Source organism: Urocampus carinirostris, chromosome 9, assembly GCF_059441175.1.
Source record: "Urocampus carinirostris isolate Australia breed hairy pipefish chromosome 9, RoL_Ucar_1.0, whole genome shotgun sequence".
NCBI classification, from domain to species: domain Eukaryota; kingdom Metazoa; phylum Chordata; class Actinopteri; order Syngnathiformes; family Syngnathidae; genus Urocampus; species Urocampus carinirostris.
In genome coordinates, this window is record NC_142357.1 from 26,872,188 (window position 1) to 26,894,631 (window position 22,444).

The 22,444-nt window shown below is 39.2% G+C and overlaps 1 protein-coding gene across 2 annotated transcripts in view; it reads left to right on the forward strand.

Moving 5' to 3' along the window:
- gabrb2a (gamma-aminobutyric acid type A receptor subunit beta2a) overlaps positions 1-22,444 on the forward strand; it is a 92,800-nt gene that overhangs the window by 36,721 nt on the left and 33,635 nt on the right. For both annotated transcript variants that reach the window (XM_088343383.1, XM_088343382.1), the window contains exon 4: positions 6,734-6,954. In XM_088343383.1, coding sequence (XP_088199509.1) covers positions 6,734-6,954 — 221 coding nt within the window. The remainder of the gene's footprint in view (positions 1-6,733; positions 6,955-22,444) is intronic.

The window sequence follows — 22,444 nt, forward strand, 5'->3', positions numbered from 1 at the left end:
TTGTTCCAAGCGGAAGCGAGTATTTTTAGTGCCACAGCTGAGAACGTTACCCTCTGGTTAGGGCAGAGATGGGCAAACTACGGCCCGCCGGCCACATGTATCATTTTTTCATCCGGCCTGCAGAAGGAAAATAGTCAAAGTATGAGAAATAGCAAATAAAGTGATAAATACAGTTTTATTTTTGGGGGTGCCTGATCTATACTACTACAGAAATACAACAAAATACTACACAATTACTATAAAACTAAATATCAAATTTAGTGCTTAAAACAGGGACCCAATACATAGTTTTGCTTTCATTCAAAAAGGAAAAAAGAATTACCACAGAAATACTCAAAAATACTAGGTACATTATAATACAGAAATAATACTGCAGAAACAGAAAAAATACCACAGAATAATAGCAAAAATTATACTATTGAAATACTACAGAAATACTAATACAAAATACTACAACAAAAATACTACTTTTCAAATACTATAATATTGAAAAAATACTACTGAAATGTTACAAAAATGCTACCATAGAAATACAACAAAAATCAATCGACATTAATACCAAAAAACAATCTACATAAATACAACAAAATTACTACAAAACTGTAAAATATTGTGCTTAAAACAGGACCTAATATATTATTTTGCTATATTTTGCAATATTATTTAAAAACAAAATCTACAAAAGAAATACTATAGTAATAATATAATATACTAACACTAAAACAGAAATACTACTGCAGATATACTTCAAAGATATCGCAGAAATACTACAAACATAGTCCTACACAAATACTACATCTACAGTAAAGTAATACATAAATACTACAAAATACTAGAAAAATGATACAAAAATACTATTATGGAAATATGTCAAAAATACCACTACAGGTATACCATAATACAGAAATATTACTGCCAAAATACTACAAAAATACTATTATCGAAATATGAGTAAAAAACCCTACAGTCATACTATAAAACAGAAATATTACTACCAAAATACTACAAAATATAGTACCAAAAAATATTACAAAATACTGCTACAGAAATACTACAAAAATAGATTTACACTAATACTACAAAAATACAACAGCAATACTACGAAAAATACTACACCAATACTCCAAAAATCCTTCTATGGACATTAAAAAAACACAACTACATTAATACAACAAAACATATCATATTTAGTGCTTAAAAAACGACTTAATACATAATTTTTGCTTTAATTCTGTGGGTTTGAAACCAATTCGATGAGATCTCCATCCATTATCTGCACCGCTTAACCTCATCGGGGTCGCGGGAGTGCTGGAGCACTATATGCAGCAGTCTACAGTATATATTTCTTTCTAAATGTGGTCACCGTAATTTAGGAGGTTATACACATAATCCCCCCCTTTTTCCATCCACTTTCTGCAACGCTTACCCTCAGTAGGATCCCAATCCAGCTGTCCTCGGGCAGTGTGCAAGGGACACCCTAAACTGGTTCCCAGCCAGCCAGAATACTCACTTGCTCAGTCACACCTAGGTACAATTTGAACTGGCCAATAAACCTGACATGCATGTTTTTGGAATGTGGGACGAAACCGGAGTGACCGGATGAAACCCACGCAGGCATGGGGAGAACATTCAAACTCCACACGGGAAGGTTTGATCCCATGACCTCAGAACCCTGCGCACACGCGCTAACCACTGTGCTGCCTTGATGAGATGTATCTTTTTCAAAACAAATATGAAAATAATTACAAGACGTAGTTATCTTCATTTATCTCATCTCATCTCATTAGCTGCACCGCTTACCCTCAGTAGGGTTGCGGGGGTGCTGGAGCCCATCCCAGCAATCATCGGGCAGTGGGCAGGGGACACCCTGAACTGGTTGCCAGCCAATCGCGGAGCACACAGGGACAGACAATCATTGACTCGCTCATTCAAACCTAGGGACAATTTGAACTGGCCAATTAACCTGACATGCATGTCTTTGGAATGTGGGAGGAAACCGGAGTGCCCGGAGGAAACCCACGCAAGCACGGGGAGAACATACAAACTCCGCACAGTAAGTCCGGTAGCTGGATTTGAACCCACACAGGAGGTTCCCAAGACCTTAGAACTGTGCCGCACACGCGCTAACCACTGTGCTGCCTTGATGATCTTTTTCAAAACAAATATGAAAATAATAACAAGACGTAGATATCTTCATTTAAATTCATTCATAAATGAGAATAATTGAATATGTCACCATGACCAGCCACTCAGCCAATGCTCAACCCTGGATTAGGATTTCATAAATAGGATAGAACGGTTGAATTTGAAGCCGAGCGGTGGCCTTTGAGTCTGTATGTAACCTTTGGGATGACCTCCTTAGCAGTTGGAGCGTGTACGGCGTGTGGCCGCACATGTATGATGCGGGTCATGTTTACACGTATGCCAGGTGAATTTGTTGGCAGTTGGATGGGTGGCGTTGCTAGCTTAGACTCTCTACCGAGAAGGATTTTACACTTGACTGGACTTCAAATGGCGTGCAGTCAGGGGAGGCACCTGTAATCAGGGAAAGAAAAATTAAAAAGACTGGGGGTTCCAAGACATGGGAAAATTTTGACATTGAATATCTTGGAAATTATTAAGAATATTAAAACAGCTCGGTGGCCTTGGGGGTAGGGAGCCCTCCCCGAGACTGGGAGGTCCTTGGTTTGGTCCTCGATCGAGTCATATCTAAGACTTACCTGTTGCCTCCCTGCTTGGCGCATGGTATTAAGGGTTGGAATTGGAGGTTTTGGTCACCTAATGACTCCCAACGACAGGTGTTGCAACTCATTGGTTGGGTTGAGCAAGGGGGTTGGGAATCCCCTCCTCTGTATCAATCTCCCAGAAAGAGTCAATAATGTGAGTTGTTTTTGACCCTAGCCACCTGCTACAAGTGTGATATGGCTCTGGTATATACATACAGTACATAATCACACATCTGATAAATTCAGAAGGCATGTAATTTCATTTGGTCACACGACACACATGAGGCCGTTAGTCAAATTCTTGTCAAACGAGTCCCGACATTGCATTGTCAATGTTTGCAACAGCTTCTGCTATTCAAGCTTTACTGTTTTGTGCTATGTTGAAGAAGACTGACTACGAATCATTCTTCTTTGAAAGAGCAACAGTCAATGGTGAGATGTACCTGGGCATGCTGGAAAACTAGCGAATGGAGAAAGTGAGTAAGAAAGAGTTAGACAGTTCTTGAACACAACACTGCCCGACAGATGGATTGGACATTCTGGGCACAATGATCACAATCTTATGTCTCGACCACCCAGATGTCCAGATCCCACACCATGGTGGGGATTCGTGAAAGGATTGGTCTATAGAGCCCCTATTCCGAAAGACGAAGATGGGCTGAAGTCACAAATCACAGAAGCAGTTTCAACCATTGACGATGCAATGTTAGAAAGGGTTTTGCAAAAACGTTACTATCGGCTTTATGTGTGTCGTGTGACCAGTAGTCTTTGAACAGTCCACATCGAAATTGAGATTACAAGCTTTCAGAATTTTCCAGACGTGTTTTTACATCCATAATGAGATATTTAATGCCGAAATATGCCCAATACATTTGGATCTCTCTGTATGTTAAATGGTTATAACTATTAAGTATTAGTTCTTTGCCATTTATCCTCAAAATGTATCGATTTTCGTTTTTTTGTTTTTTTTTTACATTTTTAAATTCATTTTAAGAATTATTTTTGCAATATTATCTTAAATCCAGAAATTTATTAACCAAAAATTGATTTTTTTGTAATGTACAGTGTTCTCGTTTGCCCGCGTCCCTGGGGACGCATAGTCTCAAATCAACGTGCGTCCCCGGGACGCAACCTTTTTGCCACAAAATTGTCATTATTACCCGATTACTTTTTTTAACAAAGATTTACTGCACTCCAAATTTTTCTTCAGGCAGAGCCGCCATTGTTTTTTTGGTCTCGCGGTTTGAGTTTTCTTCTGCACGCCGATCTCGGCCAACAAGATCTCATTGTGTAGTGAAAGGAAGTCCGTCTTTTTTTAGAGAACCGGCTTTTTTGGCTCAACTCATTAAAAAGAGCCGGCTCTTAAACGGCTCACTTGCTTTGATGATTGATATTACGAATTATGTTGTATAAAGAAGTTAAGAAAAAAAGGAAGTATAAAAGTAGAAAATAAAAAAAGACAGGTTTGTGGTTATCCCTTTAATCGGTATATTACCAACAATAATTTAATGCAGAAAATGAATTAATAATTTGATGATTAAAACTGAATGAATATATACATTTATACTATATATTTGTCGCCGATTTACGATTTCAACCTCGATAACACTAAATTTTGGGGACCCATATATCTCTGTTGGGACCCATAGATTTTTGAGCATGCGAGTACCCGGGACCCATCACTTTTCACAGGTAAAATGAACACTGAATGTATAGAAAATGAAGAAAATAATACTAATCTGATGCCACATATTATATAGATGAATTTTACAGTCACTCAGCTGATCACTGTAAGAAAACACAAATACACAGAAATATGATCAGTGTTAATTCAACACTTGGTAGATACTGAGGTAGTGTTAAAATACTCTTTAGTGTTAATGTAACACCCACCAGCTACCGAACAGAGATAAAATTGAATAATTTCCTGCGGCACAGTGTTATAAAAATCACACTCAAACAATTTCAGCTTTATGACTTTTTATTCTTTCAGAATTTATAGAACATGAACATGAAGAAAAAATACATGAGTTTATGTCATTTCCCAAAAATAGTTGTGAACATTTTCAAAATGCCTTCTTTTCATTATCATCCCGCTTTAAGAAAAGCAGTTTCTACGTTCATTGCTATGTTATAAAGCTTGTTGGTTCACACAGGATTAATTAATCTGATTATTGTTCAATCATGGCCAGAGGGAAAACCTCTATAATTGTTGAAATAGCACACAAAGGAAAACAAATGCAAAGAGAAAACAGTGGGCCAGGATTTTGTGTTTGTGTTCATTTTCAAGTTTTAATGTTTGCTAGATGTTTTATTCTTTGGTTCTTAAAGAAAAACATATTAAGATATGCCTGATGGAGATGGAGAGAATTTTACTTCCAGAGCTCATTATTGAAAACATTCTAGGGTATCAGAAATACAGTTAAAATTATCTATGATTAAATTAATTAGTTATGGTTCTTCTGTTTCACAAACTGTTGTGTATGTTTAGATCTTTATTTTGTTTTGCTTTTGGTATATTTTGTGTCTATTTGAGCACTATATAACCTGAAATTTAAAGGGATATTGTGTATTATTTAGTCCCTCCCAGGGGTAAATAAACTGCATTCATTATAAAAACAAAATGTATTTAAATAATAAGTAAAAAAAAAAACATGAACTATCATAAAAACATGCTTTTTTTTCAGGGAATTTGTATTTATTTTGTACATGAGGGTCAAAACCAAAACCCGAGAAGAAAAATTGTGTTTTTTGTTTACTTTGAGTCTCCGTTGTTTGTAATATTTCTTGTGCTTTGTAGCACAGCATTTTCGGTAGCACTACCCAATAAATACAGCGACAGCTAGCGGTCAAATTTTATCCATTTGTTCCTCTAAACCAGAAAGAAAGAAGAAATAAATCTGAAAGTATTTCACTTCAGCCTAGTGGTTTATTGAAATGATTGAATCTGGAATCATCTAAAATAGGAAAATATGATACAGTCTGTTAGTTTGGAGCAATCGATTTACTCAGCATTTACGATCCATAATTATTTAAAGTTATTCATTACCCTGTCGCAATATAGGCTATGTGTTTGATAATTTTTATAATGAGGTCATTTCTACTGATTAGCACGGGCAATTGCGGACTGCATTTGTACGACATAAAGACCACAATGGACTTAATCTGTATTTGTTTGTACGATGCATGTATGTTGAATACTGTGATTGCACATAGGGCTCTATGCAGATAAAAAACAAACCTCTTAAATATGGTCATTTTTATTTTCTATTAATTAAAGGGCATTTGATTTAATCTAGGATCCTACATAATAATCCTTGTTAGCATGTTCAACAAAACCTCTGCAAGTGCATTTGACATGTATACAGTAATCTCTCATTCTCGTCAAGGGGGTTGCTTTGCCAAAAACGTCCCGCAATAGTCAAAACCCGCAAAGCAGAAACCTTTATTTATTTCTTAAACTATGTATTTATCACTGAAGAATAAAACCAATTTACAGGCTCAAGTATTATATTAACAAATACAAGTACTTTATTTTATAAAAAACCTTTTTTTACATATAACTTTTGTACTGTCAAATTATAATTTCCAAAACATAATCTTGCTGTTTTGTTGCAGAACTGTATAGATTAAGGACAATATCCACGTTACTTTACATGCTATTTTTCCGCCAACATGTGGACGTTATAGAATTTACCTTCCACTTCTGTCCTACAGAAACCATCTATTTTTTCCATTATCAAACATTTTTGAAATAGCGCCATGGAGCCACTATGGAGCGTTAAAGACCCGAACGGCTCTCCACGGCAAATTTAGCAGGTGGAGAAGTCCAATGTTCTTGTAGATAGAAATCCTCCTGTTTAGCCAATCACAATGCAGAACACAATGCACGATGAAAACCTGCAAAGTAGCAAAATCATAATAAGTAAATAACACAGCAAGATATTTCTGTATTGATGTAATTCGCCTCAGCACACACCCACTGATGACATTGTCTTTGCCACCAGGACTACACGCTGACCATGTACTTCCAACAAGCCTGGCGAGATAAGCGCCTGTCTTACTCTGAGATCGCCTACAACCTCACCCTGGACAACCGAGTAGCTGACCAGCTTTGGGTCCCGGATACCTACTTCCTAAATGACAAGAAGTCCTTTGTGCATGGCGTCACTGTCAAGAACAGGATGATTCGCTTGCATCCAGACGGCACCGTGCTTTATGGACTCAGGTAAGCTGCTTAAAGCTGTCCCCGGTCATGTGTGTCTTGATCAGTGCATTGATTATGACGCGTAATGAGCTAATGAGGTCGTATCTGATGCATATGATCTGATTGGGCCTTTTTTCTTTGATGTACTGTGGTGTTGGCTATCAGAATTTGTGGCGCTTGGTGGTTTCTTACTTGAACAGGTGATGTTTTTAAGTATTTCATCCAGATTATCATCAAAACCGTTTACAGTCGAATATTACCAAATTGCACTATTTAAAAAGTCATGTTTGATGATATGGAAGATATATTTTGCTGGTCACCCCAAAAAAACAAATAAAAAAAAACAACTGTCATGCTTGATTTTGCCAAAAGATAATGCCAAAGTACCAACAATAAAAAAAGTAGTAAATACTGTTTTGTGTTTATGTTTTGTATTATAATCATAACACAAATTGTAAGAATTTTGAAATGTGACCTATTTACCTGCAATTAGCCTGCAAATACTCAATATAATAACTAACAATAATATATTCAATAAATGCATGATATTTCTTAGTGACGTGTGGTGATGTTCGTGTCTGGTGAGGCGCACTCAGATTTACAAATAAACGAACCTTATTTGTCTTTTAGTTGACGTTGCAAGAAAGCAATTTATAAACTGCAGCACAGAAGAAAAGGTTTTGTGTCTTGCCTTAATTTATAAATGAAGTCTACGCGCTGCTTCTTTTGAATAAAGCATCGAAAGATAACTAATCCTGTAATATGATAAAAAATATCATGCAACAAGAAAATATATATGAGATGGCTCGACTTGCTGTTAGCTCGCTAATTCCATCACTAATTCTATTTTTTTAGCGTATGTGTGCGCAAAATCAGAATCTTTGGTCTCATTATCGCCATCTGCCATGAGGCGAGAGAATTGCATGCCTCACTCTGCATCACCTCAGCACAGTAACACGTAACATACGGATTGTATTAATAATATTCACTGTGTTAAGTGTACATTCAGCAATTTTGAAATAGAAAATCCTCAAATTTTAAAGGTAAAGGAGAAAGAACTTTAACCCCAAATAAATATATGAAAATATATATATATTTTTTATTTCCTCGATGAGAGGTGAGGCAGTGCTTCCACTTTATTAAAAAGAATATGGCCAAGAAAAAATGCCATATTGCTTTTATAAAACAAACGTTTGTTTTCAATACTCATCCAATCACAACCGCAGTTTAACAATTGAGTATAACATATATAAATATGGCTTTGGTTTTTTTTGCTATGTCTGCTCCTCGAAATTTTGGCTGTTCCTAACTGGAAAACAAAACAGCTATATCGCATTATATCATAGCGTTGTGCTGAGAGTCACTTTGAATGCAAAAGGGAAAAGCTGTTGCCAGGGAGTGCTTTTAAGTGACTATGCAATTCTGTTGCAAGCTCAAAGAATTAGGAAGGGCTGGAAAAGAAGCTCAAGGCTGTATGGAAACAACACAATAAACAGAGGAATGTGGATGACTACACGATTGAGTCTAACTCGAAAAATTGATATTATAAAATATGTAGGATATTTGACGAATATATATATAACCTTATCTTACATAAAAGCTGAGGTTTAGGCAATTTAACATACTATTTCTAGTTCACACAGTTTGAAGAGTGTCAAGCTAATACGACTGTATGTCTGACAAATCCCATTTTCTTACCTCACATCTTCAGTAGCTTCTTAAAAGGACCATAAAGGCACAGTTTTCATGGTCTGGGATTTCTTTCTCTTTTTTCCATTTTGTTATGACTTACATTCTTGGTGTGGAATTGTATGTTAGTGTCTATTGCTAGTTTCAAATACCTTGTGTTAAATGTCAAAAGTAAACCTGAGTGCCCAAAATGAGAAGAGCAGAACTTTCACTTTCTTGTCAGACACCTTATAAAAAACGTTATTAATCACACAAACTATTCGCTGTGTTTACGTGTCAGTGTTGTGCTAGCTTAGTATTAAACATGGCTGGTTCTTCTTTGTCCTCTTCATCCTTTTGTAAGTATGTCCCTGTTAAAAAAACAAATATGCTCTGGATGTTAAGAGATGTTTTGATTCGTTTTTTTGGAGTACTCTTTTATTATCATGCTGTGGTTTGAGGCTGCCGCCTGTCCTGTTCGCCTATTTATGTTAATGTCTTTGGAATTCCAAGGCGCTTTGATCCCCCCGGTGAGGTTTGCGTGGCAGAAGCGCCACTTTCCTAATTTAGCTGCCCGCATCCCTTGATGATCATGAAAATTCATAATTGATTGGTCGCCATCAATAATGAAGCAGCGCGATACAAACAAGCTATCTGTCTGATTAAAGCGAGGATGGTTCAGCCCGTCTGCAAGTCGGCGTTGGACCGGTGCACCTCAGAGGAGAATGCAATCTATAATTGATAACTGACAATCAATAATGCAGCGGTTCGATACAAACGCCGAATCTGTTCCTAAACCCAAGCCGGAAAGACTTGTCTTTTGGCGCTGGTGATCCATCGTCACTTATTCTTTCCTCGTATTTTCACGTTCTGATTGGTTTGTGTGATTGAAAATGTGTATTTTACACGTTACAAGGGCCACCAGGTTATAAATTGCACCCCGCAGAAATAGTCTTTTGTTTTTTTCATATAAAACACGCTCAGGTCTATAGGGCGCATGAAATTGAGACTACAGTAAGTGCCACCTTGTTTATGTGTGTATATACCGTATTTTACGCACTATAAAGCGCACGGGATTATAAGGCGCACAGCCCAAAAATAGTGTTTTGTCATCTGCTTTTCATACTTAAGGTGTACCGAGCTAAAGGTGCATGAAATTGAGACTGCAGAAGGGCCTTCAATGTTTATGTGTACATTTGAATGTAATGCTTTCATATGTGCAGCTGAGTAAAATCTCTTAACATTGTGTTGTATGCAATGGGAATCGAACCAGATTAGGGGTGGTAGGAGCGCCCAAACATTACCAATAGGCCACCGATAGAGTTGACATATGAAATAGCATTAGACCTTATCCCATTATCACACTACTTCAAGCCGGCCAAGTCCAGGTCTCTGGTGTTGAGTAAGATCTCAGACAAGTTTGACTTCTATATAGAGAGACACCCAGGTTCCATCAGCGGGAGAGAAGCCTAGATCTACAGCAGAACCCTAAAGGACATTTCAGCACTCTATGCGACAAGAGTTAGGAGCCTGCCTGCCAGTGGTAGATAAGTCGGGACTACCAGGCAAGTTTAAAGCCTGGGTTTACCAACATAGCATTTTGCCTCGACTCCGTTTTTTTTCAACATCTTCCTCGTCTGTGTTATGTCCGACACTGCTCTGCTCTTTTCAAGTCAATGAAGCGCTTTACAATGTGTTTCACATTTACCCATTCACTCACACTCAAACACCCGTGCAGCCATGCAAGGCAACCTGCTTATTGGGGGCATTAGGGGTTCAGTGTCTTACCCAAGGACACTTCAACATGTAACACGGAGGAGCCGGGATTCGAACCTGCGACCTCTTCATCACAAGACGAGCGCTCTACCTCCTGAGCTAATACCGCCCCCAGAGGTAATCTTGTCTGTCCAGTACTGACCCCCACCAAACCCAATAACCCTCACAGCAGCTCATTGTTCCCACTTTTAGATATATGGGAAGCATAATGTCTCACACCTGCTCATTGAAAGAAGAGACCCAGAACCGCCTTAAGCAAAGCATCAGTATCTTTTGGTCGGATGAATATGAGCGTTTTCCAGAACAGCAACCTATTACTCCACACAAAATTACTGGTCTACAGAGCAGTATGCATTACTACATTACTGTATAGATGTGTGGCATGGACTATCTACAGACGCCACTTGAGAAGCCTGGAGACCTTCCATGTAAGATGTCTCGAGAAGATCCTTGGTATCACATGGAGGGACTGAGTGCCACACACAAGTGTTGGAGAGGGCATCTTCTTCCCTTTCCCCTCTGTAACCACACCTGTGCATCCAGCAGACACCAGCAGACTCACAAATAAAAGAAAATGTTCATCATTGAGTCGTTAGAAAGAGAGAGAAAACTACTGTATAGGAGGAGGGGAGAGGAAGACAGCTGCCAATAGTATGGGGGAAGCTTCGGTGAGAGCCTTTTGCTAGATCTGGAATAGGACGGAGGAGCTTAACTGTGGACCAGGAAAAGATGGGCAGTGACTGGCCATCACCATTGGCCTGCCAACTCAGTGACAGTTGGACAGAACCTGATTAAATTTTCTTGTGGTTGAAGGCTACAGTCATTTTTTGAGTGACTTGAAATGTAGCACTAATTGGTAGTGTATGTAGAAGTATGCATTTCAGATCCATATGCCGCACGGGGTTATAGGGCACACTTTCAAATTTCTAGCCCAATTGGGGGTTTTGGGCTCACCTTTTACTCCAGAAAATACGGTAAACTTACCATATATATATATTATAAACATTGTATACAATGGGAAACAAATCAGGCCCGTGGCGGTGAGAGCACCGACACTCAACAGCTAGACCACCAGATGACATACAAAAAGGCATTTAGTTTATTTCATCATCACACTATTTTTACGCACTATGTCAGAAACCCTGATTTATATTTTGTATTATGTTCTGCATTCTGATAGGTTAAAAAATCTATCCACTTTTCCCCCAGTACATCAATAAGCTTGTGCTCTAAAATGCATAGATACTGTATTTTCCGCACTATAAGGCGCACCGGGTTATAGGGCGCACCCCCAAAAAATAGTTTTTGGTCCTATATTTTCCATACATAAGGCACACCGGATTATAAGGCGCTGCAATGGGAACGTTGACAAAACAGTCAGATAGTTCAGTCAAACTTATTACCCCCTTAACATTCCGAAAGCTTGCAAAGAAGCAAATACGTGTCTCAGACATGTACGGAAACAGTGTCTGTACAATGTCACCAATCACTCAAATGCATCGTTCCAAATATCATTTCTTAGTTTCCATTTTATTTTTTGCTGGCAACTGTGTGGACAGCAAAGTAACAATTTTATTGTGCAGGGAAACAGGATTCTTTACTCTGTATATGACAATAAACACTTTAAAAAAGTTTAAAAATAGACTCATCACAGAAACATCAACATCGTTCTAAAACAAGATACCGGGAAAATATAAAGCCGCATAGCTCACCTAAGTTTTCTTGCAGCCATCACGTTCAATAATGATACGTAACCATGGTCTTCTTACAACCGAGAGTGTAGTAAATACAGGAGAGTAAAATATTTACAAATACAGAATAGTAAAAAATGTTTTCTCTATGCCGTAGTGCAACCCAACGTGTGATTCACATTCATCTTTTTCGGCCAATCACAGGCTTTGTTTCGCCCCTTTAGCCTATGCGAGCCTGTAAATGATAAAAAGGATCCGCCCCCTTTACCTCCGAATAACTTTAGCCAATAGTGACTGATTCAAATGATGATTGACACATTGGTTAGGAAATGAAACGCCGGTATATAAATCCCGGCATACACCGCGGACGACTTCGCCTTCAGGGGAAAATCTAGTCGGCGGCTGCTTGCCTTAGTTGCAAGACTTTGCGACCCAATATTGATCCATATATAAGGCGCACTGTATTATAAGGCGCATTGTCAGCTTTTGAAAAAAAAAGAAGGCTTTTCGGTGCGCCTTATAGTGCGGAAAATACGGTACTTAAGAGTTTGTGTCGTATTATGTTTGGCCAAATTTGGGGTTTTTAGTTGCACCTTATAGTCCCTAAAATACAGTAATTGTTTCTAATTCGAGATGATGCTGCATCCAGTCATCTTCTCACCAGACACAGAGATGCCTATTTTTTGCGCAAAGGCTCCTTGAAATATTAAAGCATCTGCACTGCACCAGATTATTCATCCCAACATTTTGTTGAGAAATGTAATTCATAACACCCTGAGCCAATTATATAAGACCCACACATATGCTTTGCATAAGTGCCCAAAGAAATCGAGGCTGGGAGAGAGGGCTGGTTGTGATTTGGCGGGCGTTCTTGCGTGCAGCAGAGGGATGCAGTTGTTACCTCACATACGTCGTCCTTGTCAGTGCCGGCTGCCTCCCGGCTCCTCCATTATTTGCTTCGTGGGTTGGGTTCAGGTTCTATTTGATGCTAGCGCGTCCAGACACAAGCTGCTGTCAGAGTCAGGCCGGCCAGATGCTTGAGCGCGCTGAGCAGGCTGACACATACCTGCGGAGACGGCTGGCACGGTTGCAACAGCAGGGCTGGAGCCGATGCTCGCAAGATGGTCAGCTGAGCTAAGAGTCCTCGTTGGGAAAACACGCTAATACCTAGCAAGTTTTGGAATCACTCTGTGAAACGAGAATCAATATCGTGCATTAGCTTTAGAATTCTGATATTAATTCATGTATTGCAGGGGTGTCATACTCATTTTCATTGAGGGCCACATCAGCGTAATGGCTGTCCTCAAAGAGCTTGATATAACTTGTAAATGGAGCAAAATGTAGTTGGTATGTAAAATAAATACATTATTTAAGTCACAAACATTACAGTCACATTGATTTTTTTAACTATACATATATGTTTTAAATTATGTACGGTTATACTTCTACATACAAGCTACTCGAGCTACGGAAAATTCAATATACAAGAATCCCAGACACCACCAGAGACCAGGGCTTTAAAGTCATTTTGTTGTCTTCCTATTTATCTTATTTTTATGTTAAATTACTGTTTGAATGTGTTTTGAGTGATGACGAAGATCTATTTTACAGCTATTTAGGTTTAACTTGAATTCTTTTGGGAAGCCGGAAACAAATTAATTGGTTTTCAGTCACTTCGGAAAAGTTGCTCAAGATACAAGAATTCAAGGTAAGATCATGATCTGGGAACGATTTAGTTCAGTTATTTATAACTCCTTCACTTACTTAGTCATAATTAAAGCACTTTTTGTTAATTCACTTTTATTAGTGTATTAATCTGCTTCTTAGATCGGGAAAAAAAAGGGACCTTAAAGGGACAGTGTGTAATATTTAGTGCCTCCTAGCGGTACAAAAATATTTTCATCCAGTAAAAAAACTGAATACTAGGCAAACATACATAAACTATAATACTAATGTTAATTTTTATTGAAAAAAATCATAGGTCGAGACATTTGTATGTCTTTTGCACCGTGAATCTCCTTTAAGTCCCCACCATTTTTGTCCGGCATCCTGCCGCCACACTGTCCCAATATCACTGGCCCATGCTTGTTCCAGACAGCACAGTGTCATCTAGTGGTCAAATATTACACATTGGGGCTTCAATGGAAAATTGGTCTGGTAAAAATCTGATAAATTCAGTATTCTACTTTTACCAAAGTAGTTGTTTTACTCATGTACGGAATCGACCAATAATGTTGCTTTTATTTGAATTCCAAACCCTTAATCTGCTGAAGAAAGGCAACCACAGAGCATGAGGCTGCCACCACCATGTTTGACAGTGGGGATGGGCTTATTAGGGTGATGTGCGGTGTTACTCTTATGCTGAACACTTTGCGTTAAGTCCAAAAAGTGACCAGAGCAGTTTGTTCCAAACATTAATGGTGTCTTCTTGCAAATACCAAATAGGCCTGTTTATGGTATTCTTCAGAAACGGTTTTCTTCTTGCCACTCTTCCATAAGGGGCAAATTTATAAAGGGTACAACTAAAAGTTGTCTAATGCACAATATTGTGTGAATTTCCCTATGGGGATGAATAAAGTATCTATCTATCTATCTATCTATCTATCTATCTATCTATCTATCTATCTATCTATCTATCTATCTATCTATCTATCTATCTATCTATCTATCTATCTATCTACCTACCTACCTACCTACCTACCTACCTACCTACCTACCTACCTACCTACCTACCTACCTACCTACCTATCTATCTATCTATCTATCTATCTATCTATCTATCTATCTATCTATCTATCTATCTATCTATCTATCTATCTATCTATCTATCTATCTATCTATCTATTGTTCTGCCGAACTGTGTATGCCTGCAGTCACCTAATGTGATCATGGGCCTCTTTGCCTGCTTCTCTGATTAATATTTTCCTTGTTTGGGACCAAAGTTTAGAGGGACCGCCAGGTTAGTAGGTTTGCAGTGGTTTTATGCTCTTTCCATTTTGATGTTTTTGCTCACAGTGTTTTAAGAGTTTAAATATTGCAAAATCATCTTGAATCCCATTCCTGCTTTGAACTTTTCCACAACTTTATCCTAGACTTGCCTGGTGTGTTCTTTGGTCTCTATAGTTCTTTCTGTTCTCCTGTGTCGCCATTTGCAAAACTCTGAGTAGAACATCATGGAAAAGTTGCAGTTAGACTGAGACTTAATGAAACACTGTTTGTGATTGTTAGGCATTTAGGTTGACATTGCATCATTCAGAAGTCATCAGGTAGCTTCTGAAGTCAGATGGCTGAGCAGAAAGAAAAGGGGGGCAATATTTTTGCAAGACTTACTTTTCATTTTTTTTCGTTGTAAATATAATACATAATTTTGAAAGGATATGGTTCTCCTTTTGGATTTGGTCTCACATTTTGTTGATTGTTTGAAAATATTTTAATTTTTTCAGCATTAATTCTGAAGCCTGAAATGTGGCAATATGACTAAAAGGTCTCATGAGGCCAATACTTTTGCTAGGCACTGTAAACTTATCAAAACCATGTAAACATCTGGCACAGAGCAAAACATCTGCTGAGAAGACCACGTGTGTCTCCTGAAGGATGTGGCTCAAAATTCACCGCCAAAGGTCAGGGCAGGCAGATCCAGCGAGAAACAGACATGAAGGTCAGGCTTCATTCAGAATGGAGAAATTATTAGGATTCTCCTTCTCTCCATCCCTTGCAGCCATTCTCACTGTCTTGTGCAAGAGGACAGGCCAGGATGAGTAAAAGATGCTGACTAGAAGGTGAGAAATTGAATTCCGCCCTCTTCAAATCAATGCCTTCAATCCGGGCCTTTAAAGGGACCAGAATGGAGAAATTATTAGGATTCTCCTTCTCTCCATCCCTTGCAGCCACTATGCCACTCTCACTATCTTTGTGCAAGAGGACAGGCCAGGATGAGTAAAAAATGCTGACTAGAAGGTGAGGAATTGAATTCCGCCCTCTTCAAATCAATGCCTTCAATCCGGGCCTTTAAAGAGACCAGCCTCGCCCTTAAGGCAATGATCAAACAACGCTGCTTTGCAAATTCAGAGTACGCAGATGAGTTTGGACTTGGAGCACAGCGGGCATTTTATTCTGACATGTGGCTGCACAAGGAGTTCGCTATCCAAAATGGAGGCATTTACTCCATCTTCACTTTAGGATCTAGCACAGGGGTGTCAAACTCATTTTAGTTTAGGGTCCGCATGGTAGAAAAGATCTCTCACGGGGGCCGGACTTGTGAATTTATGCCATTAAAATTGGGCTTTAGCCGGGGCCTGGGGGTATTTTTGCATGCTCACAATTACATTTTGATTTAGGCCTGTAAGATTCGATTATGAAATGATCGTTGAGGTTTTTTTCTTTCCTTCACTAAGATTTAACGTCTTGTAGTGATTATGAACTGTGACTCTGTAAAAAAAATCAAAACAACAATTGAATTTACATCCGCAACAGTTTATCTAACCCAGAAAAACTGGAAAGTGACTAAATGACAATAACACTAATTTAAGCGCAAATCATTCAAATGATTTATTGTTTTAAATGTCTTTTTCTGCTTCTATTTTTTATTTAAATGAAAATAATGACCTGAATTTGGAAACACAACACGGTGCCTATTTACTCACAACAAGACAGTATATGTAGAATACCACGACACTATTAGCAATCTTCAATTAGTTTGTAGTCTGTTACCAGCAGAGGAGGGTGGTAACAAGTTACATTTACTCCGTTACATTTACCTGAGCAAGTTTTGGAACATTTTGTACGTCCAGGAGTATATTTAAATCACTTTACTTTTCACGCTCAAGGTTTCTTCATTTTCCTCATGTTGAGGTTTTTAAGTTTTTCCTTGCCCTTATGTAGGTTTTAGATCAGTGGATGGTGTTATAATAGTCTGTGGTTTGCAATAATCTGAGGTCTGTGCAGCCCTTTGAGACTCTTTGTGATTAAGAGCTATACAAATAAACATGACTTGACTTGACTACTTTTACCTGAGTAGATTTGTGAATAAGAAAGTGTACTCTTACTCTGCGAAATTAGGCGACATTGAAGCCGTTGCTTAAATACTCACGTAAGTCTGTCTCTGCTAAGGTGCTTTATTTATTTAGTTTTACCTATTTAGATTTGACCAGTGATCCAGACAACCACCAGGTGACAATTGTGAGCAGGGTTAGGAAAGTATTTTTTTAATGTACATTTTCATTTCACATCTATTTAGCCAGAAATGTATTTATTTATGTTATGTATTGTTGATGGCGCCATTTTATCAAATTATTTATGTATTTAGGGAACTTATTTCAAATAATTTATTCCTCTTTAATTAATTTGAATATGGATATAGAATACAAAAATACAAAAATATACAAAACAAAGATGTTTCCTTGTAAATGTTCTGCATTTGTATAGCGCTTTTCAAGTCAATGAAGACCTCCCAAAGCGCTTTACAATGTGCTTCACACTTTCCCTTTTACACACACTAACCGTAGCGTCACTATGCCCAAGGACACTTCGACATGTAACTTGGGAGAGCCGGGAATCGAACCTGCGACCTCTCGATTAAGGATCTGTGTAACAGGAATGAGAACCTAATCGCGTAACGTTACTCACAGTTTATTGGGGAGAAGAGGAATGAGTGCACAATCGATCCGAAGATCGTGGGTCGCGGAAGTAGCTTGAGTGGAACGAGGAAGTGGTCAAAAACACATAGATCGGGCCGAAAAAAATTAGCATCAAAACACAGGCAAAAACAGAGATTCACAGGACTTGGCATATCTCAACAGAGTCTGGCAGGAGTTTCGCAGACGCTCTGACACCAGGCGACTCACAAGACAGCGTTTAAGTAGTCCGGCAGCAATCTGTCAACGCGTTTCAGCTGGTGTCAATGGGCGGGGCCATATGGGCGCCGTGGCAACCGTGACAGAACCTGCTGCCACACTGCGGGGACCAATTGGGCGCCATGGCAACCATGACACATATATAAGTAAAATGTTTAAAAAAAATTGTTTTAGTTGATAAATAGTAGTCAGCATATACAGCAACAGACGGTAGTTTGGAGTAGAGCGTGGCTTATCTTGTTCCTCTCGCAGCAGTGGTTCACGGGCCGGATTAAATCTGTTGGCTGCCCTGATTCAGGCAGCAGGCTGTATGTTTGACACACCTGATCTAGCACCATCATGGGATAAAATATAACCGGATGCAAATATCGAGTTGATTACGACGTGCTCGCTTACGTAAACTATCACTTTTGAATTTGTTTTGTGCTGACCTGAAAATGAGATTCCTGTCTGGGAATTTGCGGTAGTTGTCCGTAAACAAGGTCATTGGGAACAAAGGTGCATAGATCCCTTTAGGGGGTCCACACAGGCGCATGCACACACAAACAGAGACTCGGCCGGAAACACAGCGAAAACAGCCTTTTTTTAGAACTGCGTGTCCTATTAGCTCGGACGCAGAGCAAATGTAGCGTGTTTGAATCTGCGTGATATGCTCCGGCGGGGCCTCTCCTCCGGCAGGTCGGGCTGAAAGGGGGGACCGGCTCAAACGATCCGAGGTCCACTCTTGCTCACTGCAGCAAAGATAACAAAACAGAAAAAGGAGAAAAATGCTCATCCAAAAATCCATCTCATAGCCTCAATCATCCCTTTCTGCATTTTACCATATTTTCTGCACGATAAGCCGCACTAGATGATTAGGCGCACCCCAAAAATAGTCTTTTTTTATATTTATTTACATATATAAGGCACACCAGACTATGAGGCGCACGGCACAAAAAATGCAAAAAATGCCAGCTAAATGCACATTGATTTGTCAGCCGGAATATATCACTGATTACAATTGGATATACTGTAATTGCATAACATTGGACACAATGGGAATGCGACCAAGATCGTGGAGTGGAGTGTGCCATATTCTATCTACTAGACCAGTCAGGATACTAACGGCACATGAAATTGCATTATCTCACCATCACTCCATTTTTATTTACAGTGCCAAATTGTTGATATTATTATTAGGCCTGGTTGTGAGAAAATTGACAGACATTATACTGGTTTGTATTCTATTGCCGACCCAAAAAGTTATTACATAGTGCACAAGATTAATGAATAGATGGCGATACGGGCATTGTGGGAAGTAATTTGGTCGTTTTGACAGTGAGAGCTAGTGCACATTGCAACATAGACATATGTCGTGGCTGGAGGTACATCATCTCTGTGTATGCAGCGGCATATCTGGCACATGGGACAGCCGTTCCAGCGTACAGGAACCAGCCATTCTGGCATACTGCAATTTTTTAACTCAATGAGAGAATGGCATTGTAGGAAGTAATCCAGTTGTCCTAGCATATATAAATAAACGCGTGGCCGCACGTACTTAAAGCATTTGCCACTTTAGATGCTTTCCATGGTTACCAATGCCAGAAGAAGCCCCCTAATCTGACTCAGATACAGCACCTTGATCAACTGGCACCAGTAAACACATGTCTTTAATTCCTGCAATATGTTTAAAGTAATCATATCCAGTTTTTTTTAAGAAGCAACAGTACTTAATATAAGAATCAAGTCAAGAATATAACATTTTTTTTTTTTTTACCTGGTTTACCGGGAGTTTCGGTGGTGCCATCCCTCTCTAGGCTGTTTCTTTTTGGATAATGATGTGCTCCCCAGCATGTACCGTATATTACCGGTTTCCACGGTTACCATAAGCAGAAGAAGCCTCTGATCTGACTCAGATACAGCACCTTCATCATCTGGCCCCCGTCAGAACATGTCTTTTATTCTTACATTATACTTAAAGTAATAATTTCCAGTCATTTAAGTAGCAGTAGTACTTAATATAACAATATACTATTTTGTTACTTTAATGTTTTTACCTGGGGTACCAGGAATTTGGAAGGCATTAGCCCCTGGCAAATCATTTTTGTTATTTGTATTATTTTTGTGGTATTTTTTGTGTGGAAAAACAAGATCATCCATCCATCTATTATCTGCACCGCTCATCCTCAGTAGGGTCGCGGGGGTGCCGGAGCCCATCCCAGCTATCTTCGGGCAGTGGGCAGGGGACACCCTGAACTGGTTGCCAGCCAGTCGCAGAAAATTTGCTCGCTCATTCATACCTAGGGATATATAATCGGAATGTCAAAATTTTATAGATATTTTTTACTTCCTGATCCTGGGTGAACACAAATTATAAAAAAAAAGTACTGTAAATTTAGGCAAGATGACGATTCATGCTATAAAAAACAATCATGAAATTAATGCCAGGAATTAATTATTCATCATTTTCGACATGCCTTGAATTTTTCTCTGAGGTACACTACTGTTTATTATTATGACCAGTAGATGTCACTTTATTGTGAAGTACAAATGAAAACAAGTGCTTAAAAGTACCATATTTTCCACACTATAAGGCGCACTGGACTATAAAGCACGCCCCCTGAAGTAGTCTTTTTTGACAAAAGATAGTATGATAATAAAATAAGAGTTTGTGCCTTTTCATGAGACGATTGCTTTCCTAGCTGAGGGTTGATCGAATTCGGTGGGAATCGGGGTTTATTCCCATTGCATTCAATGTTATGCAATTGTGAACAACTATCCATATCCCTAGCGGCCTGGTGATTAGGAATCGGTGCTCTTACCATTCCGGTTAGAGCATCGTTGCTACTATTCCTATAAAATTGGACTCAGCGAAAGAATTCAGCGACTGATCAATGATTGCTCAATAAAGTAACGCATTTCCAATAGAATGCAAATTTCCGGCCAATTTGGGGATTTTAGGATGCACCTTATAGTGTGGAATTATGGTAATTGTCGCCATCTAACATGCTAGCTTGGCCAAAGGATGCTCAAGACTCTCATGATCGGTGATGCGGAGTCTCCGTCAGACAGAAAAGCTTCAAGACTTCTGATGATGATGTAGGTGGGCTATAAATAGCCTGGTATTTATACCCCTGCCATTTTGGCCTCATTTTTTGGTTCCTTTCCCTCCCCTGCCTCGCTTCCCTCGCGCTTCCGTAACGATTCAGTGGCAACGTTGATGGCGGGCGATCGATGACTCGCCCGAACGGCAAACATCGAAAAGACGTTTTAGTCATAAACGGGTAAAGTAGGACGGAATTTTGACTCCTGCGTTAATCCCCCAATGCGCCACGGCCCTGCTAACTGGCTCTTATGTAAGAGCCCAGAGAGCAAGAAAAAGGAGGCAGAATGTGAGAGGAAGACGGCGTCGCTGCAGCTCGAAACAGAAAATCCTGAACCGGCCCAGCTGCCCGGCGGAACACATATTTTACATGGGAACATTTCAAGTAACGCTTTTCCAATCGCTGTTCTCGCTTCAGGAGAACATTATGAGTTTGTTTTGGATGCTTTTGAATCCGATTGTGAAGTGCAGTGGGACCTCAACTTTCAAATTTGTGTTTGTTTCCCGCCAGTCCAAAATGAATATTCGGCAGAGCATGCTTCATCAAGGGTATAATATTGATGCGTCTATAGTTTATTAGACGATTTAAACAAGGAGAGAAGACATCAAGGAACTGTGAACTTGCGGGGAGAACAGGAGAGGACTGTTAAATCTCTTCAATAAGAAAATGGAGATGTACCCTAAAAAGGGTGTGGAATCAAAGAACAGGGACAATAAAACAGTGAATAATAGTCAACAAGAACAACCCTGCCATCCTAGGCAATCTTCTTTGAAGGTATTAAACAGAAACAAGCAGAATAAATGTATCAAATGTATTTTATATCTTTTTTTGTCTTTTCTGTCTAAAACAACATACATGTATTAAAGACAGATGTTTGTTGTAATTGCTTTTTTAAAAATACAATTATGGATGTTTGTTACCAGACTGATACTGTCAATAACCAGAACAGGATCAGGACCCAAACGCGTGAGGTTTCTCAAACAAGCCTTTTATTTTACGGGAAATGGAAGTCATGCACAATAGCCAGCAGTCTGGCGTGAAATGATAGGAAGCCAGAGGCCGACGAGATCGATACCAATTGCCCTAGTATATATCAGACAGATGGGGTTGATATCGGACAGGACGGGACAGACAGGATTGATAATGAAACAGGATATCGAAATAAAACAGGAGAAACTAGACGGGAACGAAAACTAGAGAGAATAATAAACAGGACAAAAATAGACGGGAATGAAATTGGAAACCGATATTAAACAGGACAAAAATAAACGGGAACAATACCAGACAGGAAATGCCAACAGGAAACAGGACTGAGTTAAAACCTACGTCTTGCAGGGCAGAGATTTGTTGATGGACTGACAAAGGAAGAGTGAGAGCACTGAGCTTAGATAGACGGAAAGCCAATCTGTCACTGAGCCGCAGCTGGCGCCTCACGGGCGGG